The sequence below is a fragment of the Momordica charantia genome (genome assembly GCF_013281855.1).
Source record: "Momordica charantia cultivar OHB3-1 chromosome 2 unlocalized genomic scaffold, Mcharantia_2.0 BLBB01000002.1, whole genome shotgun sequence".
NCBI lineage: Eukaryota > Viridiplantae > Streptophyta > Magnoliopsida > Cucurbitales > Cucurbitaceae > Momordica > Momordica charantia.
Genome location: NW_028275160.1, coordinates 11,331,092 through 11,356,328, shown reverse-complemented (window position 1 = coordinate 11,356,328; position 25,237 = coordinate 11,331,092). Strand labels below are relative to the sequence as shown.

General features: G+C 33.9%; 3 protein-coding genes across 6 annotated transcripts; 2 read left to right on the top strand and 1 right to left on the bottom strand.

The window, feature by feature from the left end:
* The first annotated feature begins 9,673 nt into the window (after positions 1-9,673).
* On the top strand, positions 9,674-13,067 carry LOC111024377 (SNARE-like superfamily protein). 2 transcript variants are annotated; one of them, XM_088120565.1, is made up of 5 exons: positions 9,674-10,022; positions 10,315-10,400; positions 10,509-10,573; positions 10,876-10,958; positions 12,365-12,749. In XM_088120565.1, the coding sequence occupies exons 1-5, from the start codon at positions 9,942-9,944 to the stop codon at positions 12,398-12,400; spliced, it is 351 nt and encodes a 116-aa protein (XP_087976691.1). In that variant the 5' UTR covers positions 9,674-9,941; the 3' UTR covers positions 12,401-12,749. The 2 variants fall into 2 exon arrangements, with proteins under 2 accessions (XP_087976691.1, XP_087976690.1); XM_088120564.1 differs by lacking the exon at positions 12,365-12,749 and adding an exon at positions 12,758-13,067 and having other exon boundaries at positions 9,680-10,022.
* A 337-nt stretch (positions 13,068-13,404) lies between these two features.
* Positions 13,405-17,108, top strand: LOC111024375 (Eukaryotic aspartyl protease family protein). 3 transcript variants are annotated; one of them, XM_022302031.2, is made up of 9 exons: positions 13,405-13,841; positions 14,046-14,084; positions 14,190-14,307; positions 14,601-14,824; positions 15,254-15,481; positions 15,574-15,712; positions 15,794-15,994; positions 16,515-16,587; positions 16,694-16,829. In XM_022302031.2, the coding sequence occupies exons 1-9, from the start codon at positions 13,645-13,647 to the stop codon at positions 16,759-16,761; spliced, it is 1,287 nt and encodes a 428-aa protein (XP_022157723.1). In that variant the 5' UTR covers positions 13,405-13,644; the 3' UTR covers positions 16,762-16,829. The 3 variants fall into 3 exon arrangements, with proteins under 3 accessions (XP_022157723.1, XP_022157720.1, XP_022157721.1); XM_022302028.2 differs by lacking the exon at positions 16,694-16,829 and adding an exon at positions 16,836-17,108 and having other exon boundaries at positions 13,413-13,841; XM_022302029.2 differs by lacking the exons at positions 14,046-14,084; positions 16,694-16,829 and adding an exon at positions 16,836-17,108 and having other exon boundaries at positions 13,417-13,841.
* Positions 17,082-18,849, bottom strand: LOC111024376 (NAC transcription factor 32). The gene is made up of 3 exons (XM_022302032.2): positions 18,563-18,849; positions 18,188-18,465; positions 17,082-18,105 (listed from the first exon to the last, which is right to left on the bottom strand). Exons 1-3 carry the CDS (start codon positions 18,723-18,725, stop codon positions 17,647-17,649), a joined length of 900 nt encoding a protein of 299 aa, XP_022157724.1. The 5' UTR covers positions 18,726-18,849; the 3' UTR covers positions 17,082-17,646.
* Positions 18,850-25,237: the final 6,388 nt, after the last annotated feature.

Genomic DNA, 25,237 nt, shown 5'->3' with positions numbered 1-25,237 from the left:
TTTTTGAGATTCGGGTTCTTTTTTTTTTTGTGAATTTAAGATTTAATTTTCTTCAATTGCAGAGCATTACTTCAAAATTCAAGCCGGTTTTGATTTCATCAACGTTGCCACTAACCTGGCCTCGGTAAATTCCACTGTGAAACTCACATTTTGGAACATCGATCATTCTTCAGCGTCGATTTCATGTACTATAAAATCTCAGTCTCATCAGGAAGCCCACAGATTTCTCTCAATTGCCCTTTTCTTATACTCCGGCCGAGAAAGCCAACCGAGGGATCCTCTGCTTCAGTTCGACCATGGCGAGGAGAGATGATGTGCAAGATCTCAATCTCGGTGGTGATTTGGTTGGGGGATTTTGAGGGTCTCGACGATTTGAGAGCTTGAGAACTCGAACAACACTAATGGCGGACACGCCCGCCTTCAAATGGGTAACAAGAATACAATAATGCAGGGAAGAAGATGACGATCATTTTTTTTAAGCCCTAACCCGGATTAAGATTGAACCGATTTGAAAGTGAACCGAATCGTACAGTTGATATTTAATTTATACACATAGATTAGCCACGTCGTACCTCCGTTAAATTTAACATAGTGTTTAACAGGAGGGACTAAATTGTAACCAAATTTAAAGTACAGAGACTAAATAGTTACTTCTAAAAGTACATTGACCAAATCATTACTTTACTAAGAGTAAATCATTACTCTACTGAAAGTACATGGATTAAATGTGATTTTTAACCTCTATATTTCACCAAGTGAATCACGTAAGGTTTCCTTCTAATTAAAATTTTTTACTAAATCATTATGAATAGTAAATTGAGTCTGTTTCCTCCAAAAAATAAAAGTTTATTTATTAGATTTTACTTTATAGGTTAACAAATTTAAAACAACATTTTTCATTACAACAAATATGGACAAAATAAGAAAATTGAGATTATGTCGGACAATAAATTTTAGAACTTGTTTGATAATGTTCCGGTTTCTTATTTGTTGTTTCTAGTTTTATTATGTAATCTAAGCATTTGACAATTATTTATATTTCTTGTTTCACATTTTTAAACATTTTCAAAATTACGTAGAAATTTTGAAAACAACAAAAACAAGTTTGTTTTTTGTTCTCATCTCCAACATAAATAAAAATATTGTTTTATCACTTTTTCTTAATCTAGGGTTGGATGCCATACAATTATATTTTTATTTATTACAAAGAAACCACCAAATATGGTTTTGTAGCATGAAGCTCAACATGTCCAAGGCTTACGACAGGATGAAATGGCTTTTATCTAAGACAAGTGATGGAGAAAATAGGCTATTATAAAAGATGAGCCTCTTTGGTTATGTATTGCGTGGAGTCGGTAAATTTCTCCATTCTTATCCACGGCGAGCCTAGACCTAGTTTCAAGCCTCGTCGAGGACTTCGATAGGGAGATCCCTTATTCCCCTTATCTTTTACGAGGGTTTATCTACACTTTTAAATTGGGAAGAAAAATGCTCAATTTTTCTAGTCTAAGTCTCATCTTTTTTAAAGCAACAGAGAAAGATTGCCAAGCCTTGAGGAGAATTTTCAATTCATATGAACGCGCTTCTGGACAAATTATCAACTATAATAAATCCCAGTATATGGTCAACAAAAACACTAGGTCCAGGAAGATCGATCTTATTAATAGAGAGCTGAAATACAACAGTATCAAGAGAAAATGAAGCAACACTCAAAGAAACCGGTGCCTCAAAAACCCATCTCAAAACCAGAGAAATTATAGCTGCTCTTCTTCTTCAATAACCTCACCACCCAGCTTCCTTCTTGAACAAGAAGCTAACAAACCTAGAGACGAAGACAACCCCTCGCTCTATTACAGAAAAACGCTTACTCAAATCACTCTCTTTTTTTTCGGCAGCACACACAATAGAAGAAATAGGGTAGAAGGTGTAACTAATTTTCTGACCCGAGAAAAAAGACCCGTTTCAAAACACCTGCGGTAAAAAATTAGGAGCTGATCTGGAAACATTTTCTAAACTGAGTGGGCTCCACCAAGACAATGAGGTGCAGTCAACTGGTCAAACTCATGCACAAAAGTTAGCTGTCAATAAACAAAAGTATTGGCACTTGTTGTTGTTTGGCATTGGTATTCGCATTGGCATTGGCATTCATTGTTGTTTGGCATTGGTTGTTGGTTGGTATTGGTATTAGCATTGGTTGTTGGTTGGAATTGGCAAAGTTGTTCGTTGACATGTTGCAGTTTCTACGACATTCCGCACCTTCAGCATTGTTTTTGTTTTTTACCTTCGTTTGGTTTAGTTTTAGATTTAAGTTTTTAACATTAGGTTTGTTTTTCTATTTTGATTGAGACATTAGTTTTGGTTTATTTAGCAAGCTCACACTTTAGTATAGTATTGTGAGTTTGAGGGGGTGTTAGATAATATTATTTGAATTAGATTTAGTTTACATTATATTATTTGAATTATATTTCCTATTCCTAATTAGGAATTACAATATTATAATAGGTCATTACATTGTATCAAGCAATTTAATTCATATTCTTATTCTCCTATTTTCTCTCCTCCCCTGAAAGTTAACAGTTAGAATGAGGTGTTTGGAATGAAAGGAATATGTTCTGATCTTTTTTGTGTTTTGTGTAGAAAATGAGAGGAAACTACTAAACATCTCATGTGGGAATGTAGGGTAACTAAAAATGTTTGGAATTTTTGTCTGAAAAATAATGTTTTTTGAGCTAGCTTTGGCGAATAACAATTGTTTCAAAGTCCAACTATGTTTAGGGGTTGAAAATCGTACTGCCACATAGAGGACAGAAAAAGGTCCAAGTTTGGAGGTCTTCCCTTTGGTGGCCGACCTGAAGTGGCCGACTTGAAGATCTTCCTTTTAGTGGCCGACCTGAAGAGCTCCACGAGGGCCGACGTGAAGGTCTTGCCTGAAAAGCTCCCTGATGGCCGACCTGAAGGCCTTCCCTGAAGGCCGATCTGAAGGTTTCCCTGAAGATCATTGAAGGGAGGAATGACCTTCCATACTTAGTCAAATTCCAGATGACAAGAGTATGAACTGGAATAGCTACTCCCGACAGGCCGATCTTGGTCCCGACATGCTCAACCGCTGGTCGGATTCCTTGTCGGGTACCTCAACCTATAAATAGGGCACTTCACTCTTCAGTCAGGTATCGTATTCTAGCTCGGTCTCCATACTAAGGTCAGACTCAAAATTGACTTGAGCGTCGGAGTGTTTGTTCCAATCAGCCGACCTTGACCCTTCAAGCTGGTCATCCCTTTCCAAGGATACTCAAGCTCTTCCCGCGGTCATACTTGGAGCAGGTCGAGCTCTTCCGCATGGCCGACTTTGACCAGGTCATACCCCGTCACATTTTTTGCATAAACAAACTATTTTGAAAATATTGAAATTCTGTAATTAACATGTACTCCACATCTAAAAAATAATAATGAACTTGTTTAGTACAATATGTGGGGTAAGGAATCGAACTCACAATCTCTTGGTTGGAGACATATGTCAATTACCATTGGTCTATGCTTGCTTTGACATAATAATGAAATTAATTAGTATAGAAACACGCTTATAAATTTTAATCTTATAAATTTTAATCACATAAACTTATATTATTTTAAAAGATGAATCACTATTTAAAAGTTTATAGATATAGAAGTTTAGTATGGGTTTGAAATGTTTGACGACAGAGGAGAGAATAAACACAATACGCCTTGTCGGTTGGAATTGAGAAAATTCTGCCCCCGTTGTTACAAACATACGATTCATGGAGAAATAAAGAAATAGATCGAACCGATCGTCTGTGTATCACCCTTTTCCAATCCAAGGAAGAAGATTAGGAAGATGAAAAATTACATATATTAGACATATTTTAAATTTAAATATAAACAAACCAAATCCTATTTCTTAATTCTAAATCATTTTAGATCGGGATAAGGAATAAACAAACTAGGGAAAGAAAAGAAAATTCATGAAGTAATTAAAAAAAACAAATTAGAATGTCGAATAAAAAAATAAAAGAATGAAAATAGAACCAATAGATTTTTGGTTTTGAAATGGTATGTTTCTATCGAATTCTAATCACTCTAAGAAGACGTGATCTAAGAATATATGCGAACTTGTTGAGCTAATCGTATAATCTACACAACAACAAAGAAAAAAAGTTTGATAATGCTCAAAGTCAATAATAGTTCAAAGTTTCGCTCTCAAGACGAGCAATCAGAATTGCGTACTTGCATATAGAGTCTTTATATTTATAGACGTGACTAGCTAGTATGTCTCACATACCTATCGCTTTCTGCAGTTTCATTATACCCACATCAATTAGTGGTTTGTTACATGTAGCTTTTATATGCCTAGACTCGGTCTAGTTGCCAATTCGATCATGAGGTTTCATATATCTCGGCTTGGCCTTTGTCAAGGTCCGAGCTAGAGTCAAGTGGAAGCATTTCTTCAGCTTGCTCTGGCCTTTATGCTTCCCCACTGAAAGGTCGCTTCAGTGCCTCTAGCTAACATTGGCCCCCACTTTGGTAAATTGGGTAGCCAACTTGTCAAAAGATAGCCCAGCACTCTAGTTGTGACGTACTCACGTATGTGATCTATGACGATAAACCGTAACATCACATTATTAATACTCTAGGAACCGTAAACAGTTCTTTTGTTGATCATGTTCATGTAATTTCAAAGTTATTTAACACTTTTGGAAAGAGATGATATAATCAAAGAAACGAAGGGGAGAAGAAATAGGCAGAAAGGTAATTTCAGCTGCAAGGTTTAATGAAAAGATTTGGCATAAAAAAAACCGACAATTTCCCCTTAATATTCCTACAGTTACCAGTTATGAGCCCATTTCTAACAATAGTCGGAATCAAAAAATTAGTTAAACAATGGTTAAATTACGGATTTCATAACATTGAAGCTCGTGTATTAAATTTCCATCGACATTTTCATGTGTTCATGAGTTTGATATAGACGTGAGGGTAAATCGACATTTCCGTAATATTGTAAAAGAAATAGATAAAATATAAAAAATATTACCAAATATCACTAATACGTACACATAATATTAATATTAATCATTTTAAACTTATTCGAAAACTATATTTGTTTGTTAATTTAAATATTTCTTACAAATTTTTTTATTTTTATAACCTTTATAGAAATATCTATAGACATCAAGATTTTATCAATGTTTCAACGGACATTCTCATTGAGAGCTCGACATTTTCATCAATATCGTTAATTAAAAACTTGATTGAAACTAAATAAGTTTCTAAATTTAAAGATCGATATAACTTTTTTTTAGTACAACAAGTAGAGGCGAGAGGGTTCGAACTCATACCTCTGGTTCAGAGATAAGTTCCAATTACCGTTGAGCTACACTCGAATCTCTAGAAAAAAAAGATTGGTCATAAATCATTCCTTTATTTTTTTACACTCAGCTCTTCCTTCTTTGAATTAGGGTGAATATGGTTTATGGGTTGTAAAAGTGATTTTGAAAGTTCTGTTTTAAGGATGAAATTTGACTGCTGAGAGAACTAAGAGAGCTAGATTTGTCGAGTGCTAGAATCAGTAAAAAAAAAGAAAAAGAAAAGAGCTCTAATACTCAAGTCAGTAGAATCTGGAATGTTCACGAACAATCAAATTTTGGTATCTAAGTACGAAATCTATTCTTGTATTTATAGAGTTGAAACATGAGCTCTCATTGGTCACTGAGCATGATTCATGGGAATATCTAAGACATGCGTTTTGTATAATGAGCAAGCGGTTGAAAATAGTTTTCTCCTTGACACTTGTCTCCACCTTGGTCAAGGTCGAGGTTGAGGTTTGGGTGAAGTTTCAAACCCATAGCGCAAACATTCATTACTTCTCGCACGGTCAACAAACTCATGTGGTAAGAACCAAGTTGAGCGCACTACTTGGTGTGACTCAAGCTTTTCATGTTCGAATCAGGCCTACATGTCCAATCGAGATTGGTTCACGTGCTGCTCTCGATTTTTCCTCATATAACAAATTTTTTCAAAAATATGATTTTAGAGGATCTTCAAATAAGGCCTAGGGAGAGAAAAATGAGATAGTTTGCACCATGAAATGAGTTTACACTAGTTGAAATGGAATGAATTTTTTTCTTTCTTTTGACTGGATTTTAGACCTAATATGAAGGAGCAAAATAAGGAAAAGATCATGGAATTAAAGAATAGTAATCATATATTAAAAAAAAATTCACAATGAAATTTAAAATAAATGAGAAAATTAATTATTTTGTGGTGTGATTTTAAGAATTAAATATAGATTCGCTAAAGATATTATATCATCAAAATAAAAATAAAAAATAGCGGGTATGCATATATAAATAAGACGATAAAGGGTCATCAAGAGTCATCTTAGTACCAAAAAGTGCAAAACTAAAAGGATGTCAGGTGCTTCTCGGTCTCGTTATCCTCCTTGTCCTAGTGGTACTTGCACAAACTCTGATTTTTGCACTTTGTGTCAAGGTGAGTGCTCTCTCTCGAGTTAAAAAGTTTTCATTTACCTTTATAAAGACTAAAAGCTAGTTCATGCAGGACATAAACATAGATGGCCAGAACTAAGGGGAAAGAGCGGACTAGTGGCTAAAACGATAATTGAAAGTGAAGCCCCTTTGTGAAAGTTATTTTTATTGGAAAGAACATGGTTGAATTCCCTAACTTTTGTTGTAATCGTGTTTACGTTGTTGTTGATCAACGTGGTCATGTGTTAAACATCCCAACAGTTGGTTGACGATGTGGGAAAAAAAAAGTTATATTATCTTTATAAGATTATCCTTTCAAATAATATTATGTTTAGACAATTTATTTGTGAAACTCAAATGTATAATGAAACAATTTTAGCCTAAAATCTATATCAGGATTAGAGGTGAATTTTGAAAAGGAAAATACTTGCTCTCGGTATTAAATATTTTGTCTTTACCATCATTAAATATTTCACAACTCATCATTTTCTAAAAGCTTTTTATATTTTTGCATTTCTCTATCTTAGTTTGTCGAGTATTTAATAGAATAATTTCAAAGTTTTAAAATTAGTTGATAATATATAACACTTGAAAACTCTTTCCCGATTTAGAACCTCAACCTCAAATTTGGAGGGATTTCAAAGTCTTAACGAATTTTGAAATCTTTTCTTGGATAAATAAAAAAAATTGAAATCCTAACTAATTCGGAATTCTGTTTTTGGTCCAAATATTTTTCGCTACAAATAGGAGTTTAAACATAACAAATTCTTATTTTGTCATATTATAGTGCAAAAAAAAGGGTAAATTGCAAAAATCAGAAGTATGGTGGTTGTTACAATTACACCCTTAAACTTTTAATTGTAAAAATTAAATGAAAAAATTAAACCCTCAAACTTTCAATAGTAAAAATTAACCCCCTAAACTTTCACATGTGATAAAATTGCACCTCTAATTCAAAAATTGTAAAATCTAAACCCTAAAATTTTGAAAAATTGTATCTATTTGACAATTTTAAAATTAAACATTTTTTCTGTTCGTGGATATTCGATTTTGCAGAGAAGCAGTAGTTCACAAATGAGAATATGCTCCATCATTCATTAACTTGTGAGGGATTTAACAAAACAGTAGACATTATTTTCCATTTCAATTTTCAACATTAGATCTTGAAAAGTATCAGATTTATTAATTATCTATGCGTACAAATCTATGCCCCAAAACTTGGTGGGGCGTTTGGTATTTCCTGTCAATTCCGCCGATAGAATTATTCATGTCTTCTTTTGTAAGCTTAAACTTAAAAACTTTGAGCAATCTCTCGGATTTCGACGTCCCTAAGAGCAATTTGAGCAACACTCTTCTCATATTTCTCGGCAAGTCTCGAGGAAAAAGACTTTATAAAAATTGTCTGCAAAATCGGATATTGAAGAGCAAAACAAACTTCATTGAATTAAAAATTTCGAATAATCATAAACTAACTCTCCGTGCACATCTCTCCACCTTTCTTTCAACATCATTCAAATAAATTAAGGTTGATTTTATTTTATTCAGTATTTAATTTTACTTAAATATTGTTTATATTTTAATACATTTTTTTGGAAATTTTTTCTTTCTTTTCTCCCTCTGTAAAATAAATATGATAAAAAAAATACCTTACTACAAATAAATTGAAATAGTTTGATTTTAAGTTTAATTAAATTATTTATATTTTCCAGGATTGAAATTACTAGTTTATATTAAAATATTATATTAGTAATAATATATACTACAAAATAATAAGCTCATAATAATAAGATGTTATACCTTCATTTCATTTCTCATGAATGTTCAAAGAAGAAATTTGTTGATTCTAAAGGTAATTAATAATTCAAAATCATTTCTATCATTTAAAATCTTAGAATTTGAAATCATTTCTTACCAATTCCAAATGTTAAATGGAATGAGTTAGACAAAAATTTAGAAGAATTTTGTTACGAAGAGAAAAAATAAAATAAAATTCAACCAATTTTTTAACATTTTTGGAGAAATTAGAAGTTTGCAAATCTTTAGTGATACAATTCATTCTTCAAATTTTTATTAGCTAATTAAATATCATATTATATAAGTTTATTATCAACTATTTTAACATTTACCTATAGTAGCCAAAGCGAACATAGCTTAGCAGCAACTGATACGTATCTATAACTAAGAAATTGTGAATTCGAATCCAAAATATTCACCGATAGTATAATGTAATTCAAAAATGTTAAACATAAGGAACTAAATTGAAAAAATTAAGGGACCAAAATGACCACTTTTAAAAAGTATAAGAACTAAAACAAATGTTTTTTAAAGTACTTGAATCAAAGTTGAAAGTACAACGTTCAAAATGAACATTTAAAAGTATAAGAACTAAATGAACAAAAATTTAGAATATAAGGACCAAAATAATATTTTAATCTATTTTTAACTAAAAATAAATATCTTACCATTTTAAAATAAGTTAAAAAATATTAATATTAATATTATGTCTAAACTAGTGGTATTTTGTTGATGTTTTTTTTATATATTGTCAATTTTCTTGCAACGTTATGAAATTTTAATTCATTCTTGTATGTGGTTAGGAATCTATATACATCTGGGAAATGTTGACATATCTAGGAAATGTTGACATATCATAGAAATTTAATATCTTGATAGGGAGATATAAATTTTTCTTTTTTTCTTTTTTTAATAATAAACAACAAAAATAACATACAAAACAAACAAACATATTACCTAAATTACACTCAGCTTTATCTCGAAGCACACTCATAGAGAATATTCTTTAGCTTAGACTTTGAGACACTCATCGACACCTCCTCTATTCAGATTCCTTAGCCCTTTTCATTTGTACCACCATTTTTACTAGCTTTTGGGCTACACGATCTCCTCCTCGTTTGCAAAGCAAGAACAAAACGTAGGAAAACGGTGAGACAATTGAAGAGTTTTCCAAATTATGAGTTGTTGAACTAACATTTCTGTGAATTCTAATCGAGTTAATTTTCACCTCTACTCGATTAAAATCAGTTTCACCTCCTACGATCAAACTTTCACGGACGACAACTTTAACCATGGACATTGTGACATTCAGAATCAACTATGCTAGAAACTTTTTTTTTTTAGCAGATGACTATGTTAGTTGAAATAGACATACAAATAGGTGCAAATTCTTTGGGGAAAAAAAAGGAACTGCCCAACCGGTTCAAACCGACCGATTGGTGTGGTTCGGTATATCGATCCCCTCTCTCGCCATTACCACCAGATTCAGATCTTCCCCTCTCGCCGTCGTCCACTCGCCGTCGCGATCAGATCTCCCTCTCGCCGCCGTGTTCAGATCCCTCACTCGCCGTCGTCCGTTCGCCGATCGTGTGAAGTAATCAAAGGGAGAGACCCAATCGCGGGAATCTCCGCAATTGCTTCTCAGCAATGGCGACCACTGCTTGTTTCATCATCGTCAGTAGGAACGATATCCCCATTTATGAAGCTGAAGTTGGATCCGCTGCTAAAGTACTCCTTTTCTTTTAACCATTGCGTTTCCTTTCTATTTTGTATTTCTCTAGATTTCGAGGTTTATATCTTCGTTTTCATGATCCACGTTTCTTTCGAATTTGTATTTCACAAGTAACATTTCAAAACATGACGATTTGTTCGGAACTGTAGTTATGCCGTTAGAAATGAGCAGAAATTCACTTTTTCCATGTTTAGATTAGATTGCATAACCATGATTTTCCTTTTGGTTCTTTAATTGCTTTAGTTTTGACTGTCATTAGTTGCTCATCTTTTTGGCTTGACATGAAAGAGAGAGGATTCTGCTCAGCTTCATCAGTTTATATTGCATGCGTCCCTTGACATTGTTCAAGACCTGGCATGGACTACTAGCGCTATGTGAGTTCTTATTCCTTTTGTTTTTTGTTCATGTTCATTTATGTAGATCAGCGAGATACCTTTGAATTTCCCACTAGATTATTTCTATTGGTGCTTCTTCTTATGCAGGTTCTTGAAAGCAGTCGATAGGTTCAATGATTTGGTGGTGTCTGTATATGTAACCGCTGGTCATATCCTTTTATGTCGAGGGGGTTTGTTGGGAACAATGTGTTGGCAATTGAGTTGAATTTCTTCAATTTACTTGCCTATAAAAAATAACTCTAGGTTGATAAAAATTTTACATTTGAATCTATACCCCCACCACCACCCGGTTGCCTTACCGAGGCCAAGGTATTTTAACTGATGATATGGTCGTAATCTTTTTATAAGATCATTGTACGGGCATATGTATTTCAGAGATTCAATTCAGTATATAGTTCTTATTTCCTTTTGTGCCAATGTTCTTGTTGGTTTTTCTTTGACTATTCACTACATACACGATTAATGTTACTTCATGACTCTCGCAATGATGATGGAATCAAGAGCTTTTTTCAAGAGGTTCATGAGCTCTATATAAAGGTAAGTGGAAACTTTACATGACTCTTAGGTATTATTATTGTTATTCCCATTATTTGAAGATGTGGTGCTTGATTTACTATGTTATATTGTTGAGGTTGATTGAAATATACTTTAGTTGATTAGTTCTTACTAGATAGCGGACATTCTTTTTTCTCAAATATACTGAATTGGACCTTCAAACAGTACAGTTGTTAAGTTAATTTATTGTATCACATGAGTTTGTTTGTATATATCCAAGAATGAGTGGTTGATTTGTTATGAGATCAGGTGATCGTGTTCAGATTGCATGAATCTTGAGGGAGGGGTTAGGGGAGGTGGGTTCATTTTCTGTGACCCCTTGTTGTTTGGTCTTGTCAGAATGCTTAGATTTAAGGCTCCTGTAGATCCCTTCTTTGTGTGATGATTGTTTTTGTGGCACAGGATTGTGACCCTCTTCGTCTAGGAAAATTAATTCCTTTTTGGAACTAAAATTTATAGAATGACTTGAAATCACGTGGTAGATTTGCACGTTAATAATTTATCTAGTGGGTTAAAGATTTTATTTCATCATCATAATTTAATAATTTAATTGCTGAAACAACTATTTGTAGAAAAATATGTTAGGGACATGCCGAGATTTAATTTACTTTAAAGTTTCCTTCAGCATAAGTAAATTCACGTTAACTTGTTTGTCATCTTCTCCTGATTTTGATGAAAATTTGGTCTATTGTAGATCTAAGTTTTTTTCAGTAGCCAATCAGAGCTTGAATGCTTAAAGCTTGCTTGAAGAGCAGAAAAGTGGGTTCAAGAGGGAAATTTAATTGTTGTTTTGAATTTATTCGTATCTGCTCATAATAGTATGTGCTTCCCAGTCCTAGCACTGCTTACTTTTCCGTTAGCAAAATTTCCTAATGAGTGTTTGCTATGCCTTTAAAGCTATTATGCAATTGAAATTTGAAACTTCCTCGATGATTCTAGATGGAGTTTCCTGTATAGCTACTCTCCTTCATTGATTATTATAATCTCTATCGGCTTTTAGTGCACCTTCTTAGATCAAAGTTAGCATAGCTATAAAATTTGTATAGCATAAGTTAGGTTTTCAAGATCTTAAATTTTCCTGTTTAGTATAACATAAGATAAAAGGTTTTGCTCTTTTGTTTGATGACCTACAGCCCACTCTTTCCATGATGTAGCATTGTTGGTGCAAAGATTTGACGAGTGTTGGAACCACTTTTATATAATTGCATATTCTTATCCATTTTATGTTGATAAGCAAGGATCCTAAGCTCTTAACTCTTAGCAATTGCCACCGTATCTAAGTTTTCATAGCAGAGATTTTTTATTTATCTCGAGAAAGATTCCTAGAAAATCCTTGGAAATCTTTTTATAACCTTGCCTCACCTTCGCTATGTTATGTGCATGTGTAGGTACGCCATATCAAATATTTGGAAACTGTATCATAGTCAACCTATTTGAGAGAAATTGCACGACTGAAGTTTATAAACATTGGATAATTATTCAAGTTATGATGACGATGTATATAGACTTTCTTTATTTCCTTGGATGTGATTTTTCAGCTTTATATCAAATTTACTTCATCTATCGGAAAAATTCTAAGTTAAATAATTCAAGACCGGTTGTTGTAAGAGTTTGTCGGGTGACCATTTGTTCCCCATGTTTTCGTTGAATGGCTGTGGCATAAACCTTCTTGATTTCCCTGTTTTTTTCCTTTTTTCTCCGCTGATGCCAAGGGTTTTCATTTGGTATCAATTGTTGACTTGATTATGCTCATGCTGAAAATTGGCTTTGTGAATTTGCAGACTATACTAAATCCCCTCTACTTGCCTGGATCCCGCATCACATCTTCACATTTCGACACAAAAGTCCGTGCGCTCGCAAGGAAGTATCTCTAGTGCTCACCGTGATTGCAGACCAGACGGGCTTGTGACGATGGGCTTCAAAGTTTCTAGCAGCCTCAAGTTTCCTTCAATTCCCTATCATTTTGATCTTTGATATATAGTCCCGACATTATTCGACTCGGCTCAGTAGTTAAAGTATTATTGCTCATTGTGTATTATTGTCTTCAATATAACTTGATTACGAGTATGAAATTGCACTTTACAGCATTGATGTAATAATGTCCTCCCCTCTCCCTTCCACTCATCTCTTTATAGTTGAGAGTATTGTGTTTCATATTCCACAAGGCATGGATATTAAAATCATGCCACAAATATGCTCAGGAGACAGCCCTTTTCTTTTAATTTCTGTTACTTGCAAAGAATGTTTTGTATGGCGCAAGGAATATAAAGTTCTCTTCAGCAAAACTGCCATATTTCATCCAAGGCAGAGGAGGAAAAGAATAAGAAAACCCCTCATGTGAAGTCTCCTCCTAACTGGAGGAAAAGAATAACAAACCCACCAAAACTTAGCTAGAGAAATATGTGATTCCTAGTTAGGAAGGCTATAGAAGAACCAAAATTGTGGTAAAAGGCTCTGTAGTAAACCCTTGGAAAAGAAAATTCATAGTTCCCAAGCAAAACAGGCCCTCTTAAACACCAACTCCAATAGAGCAACCGGTTCCATTATTCAATTACAGCCATTTTGGCCGTACACTTTGATCTTTTGTTTTTTAGTTCCATTCCCGAGATACCCAGAAGACAGAAACGGTGAAAGAAACTGATTCTTTATAAGGTTCAGTTGTCCAATCATGGGGACAGGGCTGTTGAAGATATTGGTGCTGATGGTGGCCTCCATGAACTGTTTGGCTCCATCTTCAGCTTCTTCGTTCTTTAAGGATAAGCCATGGGAGAGAAGGAAGCCAATTCTGTCGGTTTCGGCCACATCCTCTTCATTTGCTTCCTCTTCCATTGTGTTGCCTCTTCAAGGAAACGTCTATCCAAATGGGTAAGCTATATTTCTGCTCAGTTTCAGGTTTTATTATTTCCCATTTTGATTTCTTTTACTGTAGTGCTACAGAATATGGAAATGGCTGAAGAGAAAGTTCAATCTGAATGCTGTGGCTTAAAATATGCTACAGATTACAAGATCACGTTATCCTCTGTTTTCCCATTTTCTTTCTGACCTACGTTTCTTCTTATCCTGTTCCAGTAAAATTGCTTTGGAGTGTATTTGTGAGTGCTTTTCAGAGTAGGGTTTTCTCTGTTCTTGTTTGAGGGTCACTTTCTTTACTGTCAGATCCTATAATTGTTTTCATCAATATATTTTTGAGGTCGTATAATCTGTCTTTTTCAGGTTCTATAATGTTACTCTCTATGTAGGGCAGCCTCCAAAGCCTTACTTTCTAGATCCAGACACCGGTAGTGATCTCACTTGGCTTCAATGTGATGCTCCATGTCAGCAGTGCACTGAGGTAATTTTTTGTTTGATTCAGCAGTTAATGGTTCATAGGAAGGAGATTCTTGAAAAATATGATGACCAAAATGAAAGAAGAAAGTTACTTTAACTACACCTTTGGCTTTACTTGAGTTATTTTCACAATAAGGAATCCAAATTTTCCATGTTTGATTGTTGTCTAAGTTTCCTCTATATTCCTTCTTGATGTGCTTATTGCTTCAGTTTTCGCTCTCTTAAAAATCCTTTTCATTTCTTTGGAGTTGAAGAGTTAAGAATGCATCAATTTGTTGGCATCGTTTACCCTTTCAGACACCTCATCCACTGTACCGACCGAGTGACGATCTTGTGCCGTGTAAAGACCCGCTGTGTATGTCCTTGCACTCATCTGTTGATCATAGATGTGAGAACCCAGATCAATGCGACTATGAGGTTGAGTATGCAGATGGCGGTTCGTCTCTCGGAGTCCTTGTCAGGGATATATTTCCTCTCAACTTAACCAATGGAGATCCAATTAGGCCCCGTTTGGCCCTCGGGTAAAAACCACTCGACTGGCTTCCATAATTCATCTTAATCTCCTAGCAATTTAAATCGAACTTACTAATTCCAATTACAACAATATACTTTAGAGCTTTTGCTAAAACAAACATCATGTCGTGCTGTCATATCTTACTTTTTTGCTCTCTCCAGATATTACACAAGATAATTTTAGCATCAAGAAGCCACGTAATTAAGAAAAGATATAGCAGCAGAATCTAGATTTTGTAATTAACATAATGATTCTGATTTGTATTTTTCAAAGTCATCAATAAAAAAGTATACTAATGACTATATTGTTCAAGAGATTGTTATTCACTTTGCTAACAAATTTCATCCATATGGTTAAATAAAATCATAAGGAGCAAGTAATGTAGGTCAGCTGTTTGAATCTGTGGTGCTGAGTTTTGTTTCATTTGATTACTCAGATGTGGTTATGATCAAATTCCTGGATCATCTTATTATCACCCCATGGATGGAATACTCGGCCTTGGAAAGGGAGCAGTAAGCATCGTCTCGCAGCTGCATAATCAGGGTATCATCCGGAATGTCATCGGTCACTGTTTCAGTAGCAGAGGAGGAGGATACCTTTTCTTTGGGGATGACATTTACGATTCTCATCGTGTAGTTTGGACGCCAATGTCACGCGATTACCCGTAAATAACCCGCCTTGATCCTATATACATCTTAGTTATGATTCATGTTTGGCTCCTGTTTTTACAAAATTTTCTTCATGTGGTTGTATCAGGAAGCACTACTCCCCTGGGCTTGGAGAACTAATCTTCAATGGAAGAAGCACTGGACTGAGAAATTTGTTTGCAGTCTTTGACAGTGGCAGCTCTTACACCTACTTCAACGCTCAGGCTTATCAAGTTTTAACATCATTGGTAAGACTCATCTGTAAAGTAAAAGCCACTGATTCTTCCATGAATCTTTATTAATTGTTGCCATTGGCACTCTTCTTGTAGTTGAATAGAGAACTGGCAGGAAAACCGCTAAGAGAAGCCATGGACGACGACACGCTTCCACTTTGCTGGAGAGGTCGGAAGCCATTCAAAAGCTTACGCGATGTGAGAAAGTATTTCAAGCCATTGGCATTGAGCTTCTCCAGTGGCGGAAGAAGCAAAGCAGTGTTTGAAATACCAATGGAAGGCTATCTGATATTATCGGTAAGACTCCCTCCAAGCCTCCAACTAAGATTCATTACCATTTTCAACTGTGGAGCATTTGGTTCGATTTAAATTTCATTTAAGATTATTCTATTTTGGCCATTGAATTTTCATATTTGTTCTATTTTGACCCTGACCTTTCAAAAGATTTATTTTAGTTCTTAAACTTTAAAAAGGTAACTATTTTGGTCCAAACCTTTATTTTGTTTTACAAATTAACAACACAACTTAATGCATTTAAATCCACGTCGGTTGGAAGTGTGTATTGGGTAAGCAAGTATAACAAGGACCAAAATATCCTTCTTTTTTTTTTTTGTAAATCCAAAGATTAAAATTGACCTTTCGAAAGTTTATGTTCCAAAATGAAACAAACTTGAAAGTTGAAGATAAAAATAGGATCTAAAAGATTATATAAAAAAAGTTACTTCTGAAGTTTTCCCTACAAAATTCTGCCTCTCCTGTAAAAAATTTCTAGCTGGAATATTTGTTTTTGAGATTTTTAAGTTGAATCAAATTGCAGTCCATGGGAAATGTTTGCTTGGGAATTCTAAACGGCACTGAAGTTGGGCTCCAAAACTCCAATATCATTGGTGGTACGTACTTTATATTTGCATGTTTTTTTTTCTTGAACAATAACGCTATATTTGGATTTTGGATGTTATTTGAAATACGAATTTCTTTTTTCTGAATACAACAAAGGAGTAGATATTCGAACTCACGACTTCTTAATTGGAGATCGGTGCTTAAACTTGGAGATATGTGCTTAAACTAGTCGAGCCGTTCATTCTCACGAAATATGAATTATTCCTTGCCTCATTTTATGCCATCTTTTTTTTGACAGATATATCAATGCATGATAAGATTGTAATATATAACAACGAGAAGCAAGCCATTGGATGGGCTACCGCTAACTGCGATCGAGTTCCCAAGTCCAGAGCTGCTGCCACCATGTGAGAATATATGACAGAAACTCGTAACAACGACGTCGAAAAACCGATTTATCTCCCACTAATGTATGTATAAACATAGTAACCAAACAAGTTGGGAAATAGGATTAGAATTTTTACATTGTTTATTGAACTCTGCATTGAAATAACGAAGATCATCAGTTTCATTTGGAGAGTCCAAAGTTCATGAACAGAGAGTAAGTACTCCGGGAGTATAAATTTCCCGGAAAAGGAGTGTCGTGTCGTGGCCGAGTAGGATGAAGAAGACCACCAAGTTTAGAAACAGAGGTCAATTCTTCTAACTACATTCTTCCATTCCAAGAAAATAAACAAATAAAAGGAAAGATAACAATGTTTTTGGCATATTGGTCTGTTTTCCAAAGAATTTGCTACCCTTAATCCTTATATGTAAAAATATGAATACAGCCTTCTTCTATTATGGTAGAGGAAGCCTTGGATACGCCATGGCCAATGCCCTTATACCTTCGCCTTTACAATGCTGTTGTTGATGGTGCTCGACTAAAGCTTCGTTCGGAATGACTTTTAGAAGAGTGAAAAATGCTTTTCGACGGGTCAATAAACACTTCCTCAAATCCTTATCCTTCGATTTAGATAATCAAAGGATGCTTTGAAATTTCTATTGACATAGCACTTGGTCTGTGCTTGAAAAGCATTTTGTTGTTCAAAAGTCATCCCAAACTCACTCTAAATTGGAGTCTGCAAATAAGCGAACATGTCGGGCAATGGTGAGAGTGGATCCATTTGGAACTGAACCTGATTCCCAAATGGGTCATCATCTGTCATGGAGAATGAATCCATATAATTGAACTGAAAAAAGTCCAAATCTGGCACTCCTTCTCCAAATCCCCATTTGGGTTGGCTCTGGACCTCCTTCTCCCAGGTGACCTCCGTCGAGGTGGCCAGCTCCGACCCTGATCCCGACCCGCTCGAGTCGGTGTGCATTCTCGGGACCGAATCCGACGTGTCCATCTGCAAATGGTTGTGGATGGGGAACTGTACCATGTTCTTGTTATTAGGCATCAAAATATTGGGCTTCTCCTCCTCAAAATCAGGGAATTCTGCATCCTTCTCGTCGTTGGCTTCGAAATGCTTCTCTATACATCCCTTCTTGTTGTAAATTCGACACAAAACCCAATCATCCAGCTGCAGAAAGCCCCAAATCGAGATCAGCAACCGATTTCCAAATCATAATTTAGGGTTAGGGATTTGAATTTCAATTACTTACTCTCAAATTGTTGTTCTTCTTGGCGGCGGATCTATCCACATTCGCGAGGCGATACTCGTGCATAATCCAATTGGTCTTGACACCACGAGGAGCCTTCCCGGCGTAGAACACGAGCGCCTTCTTGATTCCCAGAGCCTTAGGGCGGCCGATCGGCTTGTCGGCGCCGGTGGCTTTCCAGTAGCCGGTTCCGGCAGCCCGGTTCGGACGGGATCCGTTAGGGTACTTCCGATCCCTAGGAGAGAAGAAATACCACTCTTTCTCACCACAAACAGCCAATTCTGCGAATCGAATCGAATTGAATCACCGTCAGATTCAGATACACAAAAACGAAAAGAACAACACAAAACTCAGATTTCAAGAAAACCGAACCCGTACCAGGGAGCTGCCAGGGGTTGTACTTGTAGAGATCGATTTCCTTGATGATCGGAACGGCGATGGGCTGAGAAGAGCACTTCCGGCAGAGGTAGTGAAGAACTAGCTCCTCATCGGTGGGGTGAAATCTGAAGCCTGGAGGGAGCTCAAGTCCAGCTACGGTCATTTGCTAGCGGTTTCTGCTGAGTGCGGCGGTTGCTGTGAGTTGCTGCGGCGGCAGATACGGCGGCGGTTGGTCGGAGAGGGAATCGGTGAGCAGAGATGAAGAAGCGGAGCATATATATAAGAAGGAGAACACGTGGGGCTTATGGGGGAGGTGGTATTCACGCTTCTTCATGTTCTAGAAGACTATTAAACTAATAAATAATAAATAATAAAAATAAAAATCGAACGCCGTGGGACCCACGCGCAGCCCGACAAATTCCAAATATTCCATGATAATTAGAATTTAGTAGTGGTAGTTTTGTAAGTAAAAATAGGTGAAAATGAAAATATGTGTTGATTTTATTTTTAGTTTTATGTTTTTAGGAGTTTTGATTAGCTTCCATATAGGTGTTTTGGTATATTTTTTTAATTGTTTAATAAAAATTATTTGAATTCTTAGTTAAATTTTAGAACATACACAAAAAATTTTAATATGTCTTTTTGTAAAAAAAATATAAATCAATGAAGAAAAAACATAAAGGTGAAAAAAATAGTGTTTATAAAACAAATAAAAATAGTTATCTAATAGACCTTAACAATCTAGTTTCTAAGTAATTTTTAATTATTCAGTCTGTGATCTGAAACTTGTAATTATTTTAAATTTTTTATGATTTAATCTCTACCATAAAATTTTAAAAAATATATATCTAATGTAAGTTTTTTCTTTCCTATACAAAATTAAGAAATTGTTTAATAATTTAATGAATTTTGTAACTACAAAAAACAAGGTTATTATACATTTTAAATTACACAAACTAAATCATTACAGACTAAAATTGTTAAAAGAAAAAAATTATGTATAGGTCAATATAAAGGAAATAATTTGTCTTTTTGTTTTTTTTTTCCTAATATTACAAGTAGAAATAAAAAAAAATGTGCGTGTTTGTAATTTTAACCTAGAAGTAAAAAGAAGATGTGGATGAGATGGTGGCGAATGGAAGGGCGACACGTGGAGTTGTGTTGTGTCATGGCTTACGTCAGCATAGGAATTGAATGTCGGCTAAGGAAGGGAGCGGGGCGGTCACCGGTCAGACAAAGCGGTCAGCGGGTGGGCCCCACAGGTCCGATCCTATCCAAAAAATCCATGTCCTGTCTCCTTCCCTTTCCCAGAACAGAATCAATAGAGTAGTCTTGGTTTGAATTTTTCTTTTCTTCTTTTTTTTTTTTTGTATTTTTTTGCAATTCGGTCTCTGATTCTGACCCCTGACCCTGACCGTTTGAATTTCTGCACGTGAGGTTAGAGATACTAAGTGAGCAGTTAAGTCAGATCGGATTTGAACCGCTCGATCCAACTCGACTGAATCGATCCACACGAGCCAATTGAAGCCTGAACGCGTGAGGTATGTATATCTCACAATTCTAATTTTGTTATTCTCAATGGAACTATTTGTCTGTCTTAATGTGTGTTTGAGAGTGATGATAGAATGAGTGATTTTGAGAAAAGAGATTTATTACGTAGGATTGATTAAAATTACCGCCCAAATGATGTCTTAAAAATCAATTTAAGGTGATTTTAAACTTTTCTAAAATCAGTTTTTTTTATTTATCAAACATAATCGATAGAAATAATAGTAAATTTTGGCATCTCAAACACAACCTTAGACATCATAGTATGTCGGGTTTAGTATCACATCAATGTATGTCAGAGTATTCTAGTTTGATCTATATACATCTAGATTTTACATTTAAATGTCTATTCTTGTTCTTGTACTTTGAAAAGCCATCATTTTAGGATTTAACCAAATGGAAATACTAACCCTTTTAATAAAACTATGACAATATTTTTATTTTGTAACAAAGAGAAATGAGATTAATAATAATAATAATAAGTAATTGTTATGAAAATAGGGAGACAAAAACAAAATTTAAATATTTTTTAATATGTTTTTAAACAAATAAAAATACCTATTTGACTCATTGCTATTCTTCCCCTTTTGTATAATTGAGACATGGAACCATTTGTCATTTGTAATATAATTTAATTGACATTATTGCCCACTTAATTCAATATTATATCTACCTACCAACTCTCACATTGACACATTATTTTTAATCCTCCAATGCAATCTTCTTTTTTTTTTTTTTTTTTGCATCTATAAAGAAATGGAATTTTGTGTGAGATTAATTATTGATCATGTCACCGATGACATGGCATTGAATAGAATGGAATAAAATAAAATTATAAATAAATAGAGTAGAATAAAATTATAAATAATAATTATAAAAATGAAAAAAGTGCTTGGATCCCAAGTAAAGTAAAGGGATCCACTCAGTCACAAGGATGCTTCCACGCACTTTCATTTCTTAGTAACTTTCTGTTGTGGGGCCCACACTTTTTCTTTTTCTTTTTCCTTTTCTTTTTTCCTAACAAAAAAAATATTTATATATATATTACATTTCTTCAATCTTCAACTTTTCTCTCTTCCATACATTCAATGCCTTTGAAAATGACGCAAACATGAGACCACTTTTTCTTAGATTTGATCCTTTTTTTCTCTTTAAGATTTTATAAAAAGGTCTTTTTTTTCCGTCGATAAATTACTTCGAGAAAATTTTGATACCATGGGAGTACCATAGTTCTTTCTATTTACTGCTTATCATGTTAATATTATATTAAAAATGATGTAGGATTCATTTATATCGTTTATTGCATAAACAAAAGGAATATGGTACTCTCGTAGTATTTGACTTTTTTTTTAATTTAGTCGTTTGATAATCATTTTATTTGTTGTTCTTTTTTAAAGTTAAGTTTGTAAGTACATTGTATTTTTTTTTTATTTTGCTATCCATTTTATAAAAAAAAAATTCAAAATTTAAGCCAAATTTTAAAAACTAGAAAAATAGTTTTCAAAAACTTGTTTGTGTTCTTTAAATTTGGTTAAGAACTCTGTTTTTAAGAAAGATGACAATATACCTAAGAAAAGCATCCTTTGTAAAAATAAAATAGAAAACTAAAAACGAAATGATTATCAAACCGTGCTTGAACTTTTAGAGTTGAGCTATGTTTATAAGTTTCAGGACTTTAAAGAGTGGCTAACAGGGTTATAAACTTACCGAGTCTTACTCGTGGGAGGGACTAATATGTCTTTCTCAATTCTAGAAAAAGTCTAGTATGTTTATCAACTAAGTTGTGAGAATTTGAAGTTTCAAAGTTAGAAATATGTCTAACAATTATTTTATTTTTTATTTTCTATTTTAAAAAATTAAGTTCATAAACCCTACTTTTACCATTCATGTACTTCTTTTTGTTTGCTCTTTACTTTTCAAGAACGTTTTCAAAATCGTAACCAATTATTAAAAATTAGAAAATGGAGTTTTTAAAAAACTTATTTTTGCCTTTTAAATTGAGTTAAAGAATACAACGATGAAAACATACCCACAAAAAAAGAAATGTGAGTAAATAAATATAATTGACAATGTAATATCTCTTTTACCTTATAAAAACATTTACATATATCTTTTGCTTTAAAGATCCATTAAATATGGAAGAAATTAAAGGAATCTTTTGATAATTAAATTCGATCAATTTAATGAAGACTTAATCAAATCATTCAGAAAAATCATATGCAGCCACAGCCACCTAAGATGGAAATATCTAATTAAGGGGACAATTTTGCCGACCACTCTATTTGGGAAAAGAATAGTTAATTAAATTAATAAAAAGTCAAAGGGCAAAGATTTTTTGCCACGTGGAGAGGGGTAGATTTGGGAGATTTTGGTGATTAGGATGTAAAAAGTTGAATGAAAATGAAAAAGTGGTTTCTATCCATGTGGGTTGGCTCTGTTTTGGATAACCCAAAAAATAAAATTAAAAATTAAAAATTATATTACACTTACACCCTCCAAATTCTCTCTCTAATTTATTGCCATCTCATCTTCTTAAACATTTTAATTCAAAATTTGGCTTAAATGTTTCAATTGGGAGATATTTGGATACATGGGTAAGTCACATTAGAAGAATGAAATGGATTTTATTGGAAAGTCCAATTTTTCTCGTCAATTTAAACATAGTTTTGTAGATAAGACACCTATTACTAAGTTGATGGTATGATTTTCTATCCGGGCAATTGTTGAACTAAAAAAAGAGTAAAACATTTATCGGGGGCACACAATAGGTTTCATGTGAGTGATATATCCATGTGTTCAATATATATATTTTTAGTAAACAAATATAAGGGTATAAAAATTTAAACCGCTTATCTCAAAGGAAAAAATAGATGTTTTAACCACTGAGTTAGGCTCATGTTGTAACGTGGACTACATTAATAAAATAACAATTTAACGATATACTAACTATTCCTGAAGGTTTAACCCATGCTGCCATTGTTGAACTTAGAAAAAGAAAATATTGATGCCGATTTATTGGCAAAGTGTAGCGTTAGTGTAACGAATACCTTCGTCTCCAAAGTCTATATTCCATGCACATAGAAATCTAACACTGGTGTGGTGCACTGTCGAATACACTCTGATTCTTAACTTAGAACTAAAGTTGGGAGCAAACATGTATGAAGTAAATAGAGTACGTAGGAGAATAGTATTCTCGAGGTTGATAATCTACAACTTGAGGTTGGATTTGAATGTGAAGGACGAAGGTAGGGAGGCACCATGTCGCACCCACGGCCGACGAGACCATCAACAGCCTCTTCCCACTCTGTTTCGAGGATGAGGGGTGTGGCAACACTCTAGGGGATCCTTTGAGGTCCACTGTGATTGCGATTTTGGCATCCTGTTCGCTATACAATCTATCCAAAGTGTACTAGAGATGTGATCTGACGTACCCAATTTTTAGTAGTTATTTTCTAACCCAGCTCGCATAATTCCTCGATTTTGCCCTCTAATAAAAAGAAACATAAATTTACCTTTTGTGAACGACGGAGGGGAAAACTCTCCATCATACTAAATATAAAAGAGAAAAAAATGAAGAAATTGAGAAGATAAAGAAGAAAGAAAAGGAGGAAGAGTGGAAAAATGATTTATTGGGGGCGTTTGAGATCAATTAGGTCAGGAAGGTGACGCAATTATTCGTGGCTTCAATACGCCGCCGTTTGGAGAAAATGGAAAGTGGTTCATGTTCATGCATGTAATAGGTAAGGAGTCACTTTCAAAGTCCAAGTAAAATGAACATGAAGTTTTGCTGCCTTCCTCGAACCTTCTTGCTTCAGCCCTCAATCTTGACTCATTCAATATTACCTGATACTTGTGTTGTGGGTCAATTCATATTCTAGCTGGTTCCAATTTCCAAACCATCTCACCTATTTCCACTCTTAAAGCTAGCCCAAAACCCACCCCGAGCATAGTTAAGTGTCGATAAGATGCTATTAATGGACGTTGAGATCGACCAATAATAAACTTACATGACATGATAGATGATCAACTGTCGATTGGCATCGATTTAACATATTTACATTTTTATTTTATTTAGAGAGGGTAGAAAGAATCGAGAGAGGGAGTGAAACTTTTTCATTCTTAGAATATAATAAAATGATGAGACTCGTCTCAAATTTGGTAATCTCATCCCCTAAAAAGAGATAATCTAATTTCTCTCCTACACCCTCATCAATCTCATTCCTTATCACACATTTGACTCGTACCTTTTTTATTTAATTGTTTTATACTTTCATTATTTCTTTTTTTATTTATATCATTCATAATTTTTCTTCTAATAAAAATTTATACCACCTTTATTAGTTTATGTGATTTTATATTTAAATTTTTTAATTTTACTTTGTTATTATAAATTAATATCAATAAATTTTTTTAAATATAATTCATTATTATTAAATATTATAATAATAAAATTTAATAATATTTTATATTAAATGATGGTTGTTTTAATAGAAAAAAAAGTATTTTAGTTAATGAAATTTTATTAAATTTATTCGTTATTTATTAATATTAAATAAATTTTATAATAAAAAAATATTTACCATCAATAATACAATAATAAAATAAATTAAAATTTATTACTATTTTAATTAAAAAAATTAGCACGGTAATTGTAATTATATTTGTAATTAGCTAGAAAATAATATACTAGTAATTGTCATATATCTTATTCTGATTTCGTTTTCAATTCCGTTTTCAGATAGCTTTTAGTAAAACATCATAAGAATTCTAATTCTGATTCTAGAAAAGTTCTAATAAGCTATATCAAAAAATTAATATTCTTATTCCGATTGATTTTCATTTCAATTCATTCGCATTCTGATTCCTACGAAGTAAACAGAGCCTAAGTTATTATCACGAATAACGGGAAGAGGCATAATGAAAAGTATTACAAGGGCCTAAAACTTTTTAAAGAATCCAACATTAGGCACTAAAACTAGGAAAAATTAGCCAAATTCAAATATCCTTTTTCCTAAATCCACCTCGCATCATCAATAACAATAACTAGATTCCCACCACTGCCCCTTATAGATGATAGATTAAAGTGAATACCTGAGTCTGAGTGGGTGCCAAATCCGCCAGAGCCTC